The sequence below is a fragment of the Nanorana parkeri genome, unplaced genomic scaffold, assembly GCF_000935625.1.
Source record: "Nanorana parkeri isolate BGI_ZX_2015 unplaced genomic scaffold, ASM93562v1 scaffold866, whole genome shotgun sequence".
NCBI lineage: Eukaryota > Metazoa > Chordata > Amphibia > Anura > Dicroglossidae > Nanorana > Nanorana parkeri.
Genome location: NW_017307134.1, coordinates 523,718 through 535,777, shown reverse-complemented (window position 1 = coordinate 535,777; position 12,060 = coordinate 523,718). Strand labels below are relative to the sequence as shown.

General features: G+C 45.8%; 1 protein-coding gene across 1 annotated transcript in view; it reads left to right on the top strand.

Annotated features, from left to right (window-relative positions):
• The window catches only part of ACAT2 (acetyl-CoA acetyltransferase 2), a 27,202-nt gene that overhangs the window by 6,393 nt on the left and 8,749 nt on the right, over positions 1 to 12,060 (top strand). Inside the window, exons 2-4 of the mRNA XM_018565609.1 lie at positions 2,350 to 2,484; positions 3,551 to 3,732; positions 7,349 to 7,466. Of these exons, the coding sequence (XP_018421111.1) occupies positions 2,350 to 2,484; positions 3,551 to 3,732; positions 7,349 to 7,466 (435 nt within the window). The remainder of the gene's footprint in view (positions 1 to 2,349; positions 2,485 to 3,550; positions 3,733 to 7,348; positions 7,467 to 12,060) is intronic.

Sequence of the window (12,060 nt, the reverse complement as noted above, 5' to 3'; positions counted from 1 at the left end):
ATACTATGATGGAAAAAAAAATATTATTTAGTATATTTATATATAAAAAGAGAGGGAAAGAGATTTACATATATAGCGAGAGATGTATTTATGTATGTGGATAGATTCTATATATGTATTAAGAGAGAGAGAGACTGATATTGTATGTTAACACCTGCCCATGAATTCTGCTATGTTCTTATCTCTCATTGTTGCATTTCCTGCCATTGATAAATGTAGTTAATGGCACAGGTTCCATGCATAACTAGTAGACAATAACCTGAAATCTGAAGCCATGGAGACAATTGATAGTAGTAAGTAAGACTATGCATATGTAGTATAATGAGGAGCAGCTTCTGCCGGGATGCGTAGCTCCCACTGTAGCCTGCTGCTGTATGGATAAGGAGTTGATGAATATTCAAGAGTTCAATGTTGAGTAAAGGGAGTAGTTCTAAGTGATGGCAGTCAGCCCTATCTCCTCTGCTGCTGATTGGCTGGCTCTTGTAGAACCATATATGCTGGAGGCTCTGTGATAGGGTAGCTGCTCAGCTGTCATCCCTCCCAGTGGTCTGATTGGCTGGGAGCATAGAACCATATCCCAGGTCTGTGTTGTCAGACGATGCCTCTTTTGCATGCTGTCAGAGTGATGGGAGGGGTCACCAGATTGTATGGTGTTCTTTTATCCAGTGTCGCAAGACAAAGTCCGAAGGGGAACTAGCAAAGCAGCCGTGTAATGTCAGTAAAGTTTAAACAAATAGTGCTCTCCTCATACGACTTTTCTCACATATCATTATACGACCTTTCTCAGACGCCCTCATACGACCTTTCATGGATTTGGTTTATTAATTTAGAACATTGAAAATTGGCAACCACGCTGCGGTTTGATCTTTATGCCTCAGTACACATCTGATGCTTTTTAATGCATTATCTGCATATGTAATATAGGTAAAAGGATTTTGTGATGCAGGATTATAAAATCACTTGAGCTAGTAAGCCGCCAATGATTGTGTCCGTTTAATGAATTCCTTATATTTTTTTATAGGGTGAGGATACTTTGGAACAGTTTTGATTAAAGTGGAACTAAAGCCCAAACTTTTTTTGGATAGAGTAGAGAGGAATCAGAATCTCAGTTTGTATTGTTGTTTGTGACCTTTTTTAGGGAGATTCATCGTCTCTATTTGTCCTGATCACCGAAAGAAAAAGAAAGTCTCAAATTTTGGGTGGTCACCAGAACAGGACTAGAGAGAGAACTAGAGACACTAGTTTTAACCACTTGCCGTCCGGAGCAATTTCTTACATTTGCACAGAAACAGAATGTAATGCCCAATTTTTTGGTAAAATATAAAAGACGGGGTCATGCCCGGTAAATAGATACTAAACATGTCAAGCCTTAAAATTGTGTGCGTCTGTGAAACCGCAAAAAAATACTACAACCAAAATTTCCCATAAGCGATGCTTTAAAAAAGCTTTTACGGCTCATTAGTTTAGTGCTAACAGTGCTAGCAGTGATTGATGGGCTTAGAATTATTGCTCTCACTCCGATGCTCGTGAACGATATGTAACATGTGTGGCGCAATTTTTGTTTTTGCATGTAGGTGCATCTGATGTGTGTTTGCGTTGTATGTGCATGCACGTGGCGGGCTGGGGGCTTAAAAATTTTTTTTTTTTTTTCCACACTCAGCTTTCTTGCTATTGCATAGGGGGCTAACAAGCCCCCTATGTAATAGCAAATATAATGTGACAGGTCCTCTTTATGCAAAACAAATGACAAACGCACTCAACAATTCGTCACCAACTATAAAGGTGTACATGAAATGGGCTTTGAACAGTAAAACAGCAGAAAGGCATCATGGCACACTCACAAACCAGCATGTAAAACAACTTGTCTCACCACTAAGGATAATGACAGAGACAAACGACAAACGCACTCAACAATTTGTCACCAGTTATACAGTAAGGTGCACACGAAATGGGCTTTGAACAGTAAAACAGTAGAAAAGCATCATAGCACACTCACAAACCAGCATGTAAAACAACTTGTCTCACCACTAAGGATAATAACAGAGGTTTGGATACACGTCTTCTGCAGAGGATGTGAAAGCCGCACAGCCGCACCAAGGCACCGGCTTTATGGAGACATCAGAGGTCTTTCAGACCCCCAATGTTACCAGAAATTCCTATGCTCGATACTGCCATCTATAGGCGGTAGTGCTATGTGGACAACATTGGCCCAGCTATACGTTGGATGGAAGATTTAGATATAAGCCCTTATGTGTTATCTGTAATGACATGAATCCTCGTCCTTGATTTGAATATTGATCATTATACAGTTCATACTTCTGCATTTACACATTTCTCTCCTTTTGTTAGGTTCATTTAATGGAGCTCTGTCCACGCTACCGGTTCATACCCTGGGCACTGTAGTGATCAATGAAGTGCTGAAGAGAGCCGACATTAAACCAGATGACATCTCGGAAGTTATATTTGGACATGTGCTGACTGCAGGTGGGCTGTTTAGTCTTATATTTTATTTAGGATGTATCCAATTTTGCATTCTCCTTGTCTATAGAGGGGACATTGAATAATACCTGATACACCAAAGGCGTGCGGTTAGGGACAATCATCTATCCCAAACTGCAGATGATCACACCATGTCCGATTTGGTATGACTGCTGTGGCCGATGTCACCCTGCTGGGTTTTATAGCTATCCTAAGTGCCGCTAGAAAGAGTTACCCTTACTTCCTGCCCTGCTGACAAAATATTCTCCAGGCAGGAAGTGAGAGAAAATCTGCAATGGGGACACAGGTAGAAATAAAAATCGGACATGGGTTCTAGCCTTCCCCTTCTCTACTAAAGAAAGCCATTTTTCCTGTTGTCTGCGTTGCTGTTAGAGAGTTCTCCCCACTTCCAGCCTAGCAAGATGTCAACAGGACAGGAGGGTAACTCTCTAATGGAGCCCTTGATAGCCATAACAACCTTTTAATAAAAATTCCCCTCGCTCTCCAAATTCAAGAATACAACCTAACTTTTCAGATTTCCTCCATTTGCTTTTAATGGAGCTGGCTCCTAAAAAATCCTGCTCAGGCCACCTCTGGTTCAATGTATCATAGTCCTTCACTCCTAAAGCCTTGAGCGATCTGTAATGCAGATACTTGCCCCATCTACTTTACTGTTGTACCATCACTGTTTTTTGTGACACAGCTAGTAAGGTGCATGGGGTGGGGTCAGTGTCAGATAATCAGAATTACAGGGTATCCCAGATTTTGGGGGTGCAACGGTGCTATGCAGGGTATTGGATGTGGCACTCAGGCATCTGCACATGTATACTTTACTTTTTATAGGAAAAAAAGGCTGCAAAAGGAAAACAATTCCCATGGTTGCTTTTGTTCTCACTATGTATATAGACAAATGGGAGTGTGTTAGACTTCATATATCAATATTGCATAGCCAAATTGTCTCATTATTTGCATATGCCTGAAATTCCTAATATTTGATCAAAGCTTTTCAGTTACAGCCATTTCTTCCCTGCTTCTGTATATTCTTATATTCTTATTGTCCTCTGTCCCGTAGGTACTGGGCAAAACCCAACCCGCCAGGCTGCTGTGGGAGCTGCAGTTCCTTACTCTATTCCTGCATGGAGCTGCCAGATGATCTGTGGTTCCGGCCTAAAGGCAGTAAGCCTTGGAGTTCAGTCCATACTGACAGGGGAGTCTGATATTGTGGTTGCTGGTGGTATGGAGAACATGAGTCAGGTATGAAGGTTATGAAAAGTTTTCTTCATGATGAAATTGTAACTTGAGGATTTTTGGGGCTAATGCACATGGCAGTAAACTGCCGGGAGAGAAAGATAAAGCACACAGCCGTCATCAGCCAGCAGAAATCAATGGCAGTTATATGCATACAGGGCCACCACATGTGCCTCCTCGTGAGCACATACAGCTCTGTACATATATATTCACTCAGATTTGCATATATTTATGTGCAAATGCCTTTTGCCATTGATTTCTACAGGCTGACTGGCAGTGGCTGTACACTGCACCTGTCACTCCTAGCAGAGAAAATACAGTCCAATGATGTGTGCATATGCAGATGGCTATTATTCGTTGGGTAACAGTGTTGAGCCGCAGTGCCTTGCTTTGTTACAATTTTTCATAGCTTTACACAAGCTGTACTTGTTTGTGTTTTGAAAGGTGGAGGTTGCAGTAGTTGCACATGTACCTTGGCCTGTATCTAGATCAAGAGTGGACTAATGAAATTCAGGAGCCAGTCTATCCAGTCCAGGAGCCAGCTCCATTGGTAACAACTAGAGAAAACTTCAAAAGTTAGGTGCCAGGAGTATCGGCTATCTGGCTCCTGGGATTTCTCCAACCCTGATCTAGGTGGAGCCTGACCTCTCACCATAACTGGCCTGGGTGGGGGCCATTCTGCAGTGTGTCGTCATACAAGAGGTCACAAACAAAAGGGGGATTTTACTTTTGATTGAAAATCCTCTTTAGTGGCCCATAATAAGCTGTTACTTTAATAAATAGAAAACAGGACATTCATACCATTGCTAGGCTTTGGGCTCTTCTTCCTATTTTCAGGCCATAAAGGAAACAGTAAAAGGACATCTCCCTTATGGCAATTTATTCTGGGAGACAGCACAACCAAGCAGGTACACCATGCACAGATCATTATGGTAGACATTGGGCACCCCAATGTCCAACATAACCTATAAGTCTCATTGTCTATATTAAAGCCTAATTGACCTTTTAGCTCAAATCAGCTTAATACATTCCAGATGCATCAAAACAAAAGGTGTGCAAAGTGTTAGTTAGTTTTCTTCAGAAAGCAAAAATAAAATAGAAAACCAGCTGCACTCCTTACCGGAACAATGGAAGCCCTGCAACAGCAGGTGGGTGCTTGAAGCGACCACGGACGGCACCGTGTATAGCACAAGAATATAAAGTATGTGTCACCCGCACACTACGCAGAAGCAATCTGGCGACAGGTAAGTCGCCAGGATCGCTTTTGTTGTAAAGCCGACAGTCGGCTCTACAAGTTTAAACAGACTCCCGGCGGCAAAAGTCTGTTTAAACAGCCCCGATGCTGGCGACGTACACTGTACGTCGTCAGTCACGAAGGGGTTAAACTGACTTTTGGTGTGCTGGTGACACATACTTTATATTCTTCAGAAAGCAGTCGCAGCCTGAATCGAAAATCCTGTCCCCTGCTAGCATGCTGTAGAGAACGACCTTCGCGCTCTTTGCTGAAGCAGGGGTCTTTCTGTTGGGGTGCTACACCCTCTGCTGTGCCAGACCAATTTCTCTGCAATCAGAAAAGATCATGTTCTCTGCTGATTAGACCGCTCTAGTGCTGACTCAGCAGGCGGTGTGCCAGACCTGCAGATAGACTACTGCTTCCACACAGAGCAAGAGTTCTTCTCAGCAGCATGGTGCCAGAGGACAGGCTTCTCTACACAGGCTGTCACTGCTTCCTAAAGAAAATGAACTGTAACACCTTGAACATCTTCATCTATTTACCTGAAATGTATTTCATTGATTTTAAACTGAAATTTAAGTTAGGCTGTAAACAAACAAAAAAAAAAGCCCCAGGATATTAGTAGTTAGCAGCTCCGAATCAATACAAACTAGATGACAACAGATATTGGTACAGAGCAACACATGTAAACAAGTGTGACATTGTCAGACTGGAATTAGTAACACCAAGATGTTACTGTTGTTGTAAAGTGAAGATCAGATCATCACCAGCACACATGAAATGAATAATAGATTCTGGTTCAATCTATTAAGTCATCGTCACAATTTGTCATAGAACGCCAACGTTTCGGGGCCACGCAGGGTCCCTTCTTCAGGGTAAAATAGTGGTGATTGGTTGGTCACTATCCAAATAGTAAAGTATATCACCAGCACACCAAAGTAATCATGCCTGATGAAGGGACCCTGAGTGGCCCCGAAACGTTGCTTTATGACATCAATAAAATGACCACTCGTTAAAGATTTTACTTTGGTGTGCTGGTGATATACTTTACTATTTGGATTTAAAGTGGTGCCATCCACTATCACTGCAGCACCCACTTTAAAGGGACATACCGGTAAGGAGAGCGGTGGAAACCTCTTTTGGTTGGTCACTATGTCGCCCTAAAGAAGAGGACTCTGTGTGACCCGTGTCCTTGGCATTCTGTAACAGATTGTGATGATGACTTCATAAATTGAACCGGGATCTACGATTTATTTAGTGTGCGCTGGTGATTACCTGATCTTTACTTTAGAGTTTCACACAGCGCCATTCTTGCTATCACTGCAAGGATCACTATCTTGCAAGGTCGCACGCTGTATGGAGTGCAGGTGACTAACAAAACGATTGCAGTGATTTAAAAAAAATTGTCACTATTAAGAATTTACAAAATATCAAATGCATGGAGTGGTTTGAAGGAATCTCCAACACATGCATCAGTGTGATATCCAAGAAGAACATTACCGCTATTTCAGGAGCAAAAACTAGTAATTATGCCATGCTGCTACACTTAAAGGAGAACTATGAGGCGAGTGAAAGTCACTCGGCCTCATTGTTCGAGCCGATCGCTGACAATCAAACTGTCACACGTCGGCTTAGAGCCAGCTGTCAATCACGCTGCTGGGTGGATCTCGACAGTAATGTCGGGATCCGTCCCGGCTGCGGCGTCTCAGCTCGTGGTGGACTGAGCTTTGGGTGACGGGAGGACGCTAGTTTGTGTCCTCCCGTTACACTTAGGAGAACTATGGGGAAAAGCCTTAACCCCATAGTTCTCCTTTAACAATACTTGCCAAAACATTAATATGTGGCATTGCAAGTTGTGTGCTCTGACTGTGCGTGCCCTTAATCTTGGCCCTATGTGTTCTAAGACTGTGTACCCTGTCTTCATGTGCTCTGATTGTGTGCTTGCAATGCCTGTACTTTGACTGTGTATGCCTTGTGTAAGCTCTGGCTGTGTGTGCATGCTCTCTCTTTGTGTCTGTGTAAGGGGGGGTGGCACAGTGCCTTCATTTCTTGGGCATGCAATCTTTTCAGGCTCTGTGTACTCCAGTGAGAGCACAGGCTGAGATTGGAGCTAGCGAGAAGCAGCCACACAGGAGGAGAACGTAACATTCCAAAACAGAACAGAGGGTGCAAATAGTGCGACACTGATCAGGGGAGGGAGTGGAACTCTGAGAAGGAGAGCAGACATGCAGCATGCTCACTCAGGGTGTAAAGCTAATGTATACAGAAAGCATCAACTGGTGGAAACAGGAAGTGCTTTTCTATTTGACATATTATACATATTATCCTTGTATAAAAGTGTTTTTAACATATCATTTTAGTGCTTTTAACTAAATCATTCTTCTTCAGGCTCCTCACTTAGTCCAGATGCGAGCAGGTGTGAAAGCTGGGGATGTCCCATTACAAGACAGCATACTTTGTGATGGTCTCATTGATGCCTTTTATAAGTACCACATGGGAGTAACTGGTAAGATGATTGCAGACTAAACTTTTATTTCCACTCAAGGGACCGCAAACCTTATATTTTACATCATGTATATGTGGATTTTCCTTATTCTGGATCCAGCGGGAAATCTGAAGAACTTGGAGCTAAGAAGAACATTCTTGGCACATACACGATATTGCCAAAAGTATTGGGACACCCCTCCAAATCATTGGATTCCGGTGTTCCGTGAAATTTCCTTGTTATTAAATATTCCGCGGTCACCTGTTAGTGGTATTATAACAAAGTGGAAGCAACTGGGAACAACAGCAACTCAGCCACAAAGTGGTAGGCCACGTAAAATGACAGAGTGGGGTCAGCGCATGCTGAAGCGCAGAAGTCGCCAACTGTCTGCAGAGTCAATAACTACGGACTTCCAAACTTTGTGTGGCCTTCAGATTGGCACAACAACAGTGCATAGAGAGCTTCATGGAATGGGTTTCCATGACCGAGCAGCTGCATCCAAGCCTTACATCACCAAGTGCAATGCAAAGTGTCGGATGCAGTGGTGTAAAGCACGCCGCCACTGGACTCTAGAGAAGTGGAGACGTGTTCTCTGGAGTGATGAATCACGCTTCTCTGTCTGGCAATCCGATGGACGTGTCTGGGTTTGGCGGTTGCCAGGAGAACGGTACTTTCCTGACTGCATTGTGCCAAGTGTAAAGTTTGGTGGTCAGGGAATTATGGTGTGGGGTTGTTTCTCAGGGGTTGGGCTTGGCCCCTTAGTTCCAGTGAAGGGAACTCTTAAGACATCAGCATACCAAGACATTTTGGACAATTTCATGCTCCCAACTTTGTGGGAACAGTTTGGGGATGCCCCCTTCCTGTTCCAACATGACTGACACCAGTGCACAAAGCAAGGTCCATAAAGACATGGATGAGCGAGTTTGGGGGTGGAGTAACTTGACTGGGCTGCACAAAGTCCTGACCTCAACCAGATAGAACAACATCAGTACCTGACCTCACAAATGCGCTTCTAGAAGAATGGTCAAACATTCCCATAGACACTCCTAAACCTTGTGAACGCCTTCCTAGAAGAGTTGAAGCTGTCATAGCGGCAAAGGGTGGGACAACTCAATATTGAACCCTACGGACTAAGACTGGGATGCCATTTAAAGTTCATGTGCGTGTAAAGGCAGGTGTCCCAATACTTTTCGCAATATAGTATACTTGTATCCTTGGGGTTCACATCATGGTCACATAAAGCAGTCCTCTTTTTTTTCTGTGACCACCTCTATTATTAAAAGGGTTTCACAATGGGATATCCTATTGTTTCCATTTTCAAATGGGAAGTGACATCACAACGGCCACTGTGCTAACTTAGAATACTGAGAGAGCAATTACCTACCAGCACAATTTCCCTGATTCGCTCTTGAAGAAGGACACTGGGCAAACTTTTTCTTAACCCTTAAAGTGGGGCTACCCCCTGCACTGCAAGGGTTAAGTGCTCATTTGTGCCTAGGTGCAAAAATAACCAAGTAAAGGTGCCCATACACTGCACGATTCTCGTACGAGAATCGCGGGAAATCCCGCGATCGTACGAGAATCGTGCAGTGTATGGAAGGTGTGCGACCGTTTCTACTGTACGGTCGCACGTCTTCCGTCAAACCAGCATGCTAGAAAACCCGCCGGGAATCGTACGAGTCTCGGCGAGTTAGTGGCCTGCTGGTTGGACAGCTGCCGAACAGGCCGGTGTGCGCACGCGCACACTGCCCGTTTGCACTCATCATAAGCCCGCCCCTCATTACAGTCATCGTAAGCCCGCCCCTCAGGGGGGCGGGCTTGCGATGATCGAGAGTACGATCTGCCTGTCCAAGATGGGCAGATCGTACGTTTTTTTTAAGTACTTTACAACCATCGCAAGACTGAGGTCTTGCGATGGTTGTAAAGTGTATGGCCACCTTTATACTCACCTGAACCACGCAGCCAGCCAGCATTTACACCGCTCCCTCCAGCCTGCAATGATGGTATGCCCCTCTGTGTCCTCACGTCCTATACACAGTGTATAGATTATTATGACTCACAGGATCTTAGACCGCTGCAGCGGAGGGGGAGCAAGGCTCCAGGGACCGGTCTAACAACAAGCTGGCTCCGAGGATCAGGTGAGTATAACTTTGTTATTTTTGCACCTAGACACAAACAAGCACTTAACCCTTGCAGTGCAGGGGTAGCCCCACTGCAAGGGTCAAGAAAAAGTTTGCGAGGAGTTCTGCTTTTAAGCATTGTAATTTAGTGTGCAAGGACCACTATCACAAAATGACTGTATTCTGAGGTATGTTTTTTTTTTTTTTTAATTCTTTATTTCTGCAAACATAAGAGTACATTCACAGGACCGCACAAACATCTGGGCCTCACGGCCAGGCAGTGTCATATATATGCATACAACTTCATTTTCTCCTACTAACTATTGTCTTGCCCGGCTCGCCCCCTATACATTGCTCATTCCCAGGCCACATCTGTCTGGTCTGCGCCTGTACTCTCACGACTTTTCCATTTTCTTTACATAATATACCTTAAGAACACACCAACTCTCCAAAGGATACTCTCCCACGATCGTCACGGACAGTTCCGCAGAAATCCCGGGAGAGCGATGAAAACAGACATTACACCCCAAAGAACAAAAGTGTACACAAACACGAAAACACGACGTACAGGGGGGGGGGGAGACACCGACCCAGTCCCGGTCCACCGGAGCCACCATCTTGCTGGCATCCTCCCCAATAGCTCACTCCTGACTGCCCTGGGGGAACGCTGAGGAATCTCTGAACAAGTACCAAGCTGCCCAGGTAGCGACAAATTTATTTTGGGTCTTACGGATTGAGGATGTCAGATCCTCCATCAGCCGGATCTCCTCCACTCTTTTCACCCACATCTCCACTGAGGGCGGGCGGGCCTGCCTCCACAGTGCCGGGATGCATGCCCGAGCCTCATTCAGTAGGTGGATCAGTACGGATCTTTGTAGGTTTTCCTCGGTAGCGGTGTCAGGTGGAGGAGGTATGCCGCAGGAGCAAACGGGAGGGACGTAGCCGTGATCTGCTGGACAAGAGCGGCAATCTGAGACCAGAATGTAGAGACCCCCGGGCACTCCCAGAAAATGTGCAGTAGGGATCCTACCTCCCCTTCGCAGCGCCAACATGTCTCAGGGACCGCCGCGCACATGGCGTGCAGAGCCTTCGGGACCCTATACCATCGGGACAACAGCTTGTACCCCGCCTCTTGATATTTCGTCGAGACTGATGATTTGAGCGCAAAGTGCAGCATGCGATCGACCTGTTCGGGGCTAAACTCCACTCCTAGATCCGCCTCCCATTGCCTGATAAAGTACGGAGGGGGAAGGTCAGGTGGACCACGAAGACATTCGACCAGGTGTGATAGCATGTGTCTCACTGGCTCCGCCTTGTCACATATGGTCTCAAATTCTGTACACGGTCTCAGAGGGGGGGCTCCCACCGGAGACTTGTCCAGAAAGTGTCATATCTGTAGGGAACTCCAGAAACCCAGGGGTGGGTCCGTCAGCTCCCCAATCTGAGCAATGGTTAACCACTGGCCTGCCCCCTGGAACTTATACAGTCTAGTAAGCGCCGACAAGGTCAGTGACCTAGCCAGTGGCGTATGCAGGCCCGGGGGGGGAAGTGAGGATTCCCCATCAGTGGTAGGAGAGGCGAGGGCTGCGGGGAGAACCCCGGGTTGGACAGTGTCCCGCTAGTTGCCTTCATTGTGGCCCGAACCAGCGGGTTCGACCAATACGCGAGCGGCATCCTAGGAAAGATCCAAGGTGCGCTTTGCAAAGGCGGGGTACACTCCAGTTGTTCTAGTTCCACCCACAGCTTGTGTTTGGAGTTACAACACCAGTCTACCACCACTGACAGGTGTGTCGCTTTATAGTACATCACCGGATCTGGAAAGCTCAGGCCCCCAGCTCTCTTGGATCTGGACAATATCTGATGCCTCAACCGAGCCATCTTGTGCATCCACAAAAAGGTTGGGAATTGAGATCTGAGCCGGCGGAGGAATGTCACCGGAAAATTAACCCTGGAAGCGTTTGGAGGAGATAGAGTAATCTCGGCATAACCACCATTTTTAAGATATTATTGCGACCTAGCCATGTAAAGGAGGGGCGGTCCCAGGATGCCAAATCTAACATGATACGTTGCTGGAGAGGGAGGAAGTTCAGGGAGAACGCTCTACGGATATCTGCAGGTATAGCCACCCCCAGGCAAGTATCAATGTAGTCTAGCATCTCCCTCATAAATGACCAGTTCACCCTGTCAAACGCCTTCTCCGCGTCCAACGACAGCAGGAGAAGCGGCTGAGAGCGCGCACGCGCTAGATGGATCACATTCAGAGTTCTGATGGTGTTGTCTCTTGCCTCTCGGCCCATGCAGTCCAGTCCACTTATGTCCGGGGTTCCCTGTATAGTCCTAAGTAGTGGTTCAAGCGTAAGTATGAAGATAAGGGGCGAGAGCGGACATCCCTGGCGAGTCCCATTAGAAATCGTGATGGGTTCAGATAGGGCCTCGTTGACTCTAATCACGGCCGTAGGGTTCGAGTACAATGACCGAATCCACTGCTGCATACT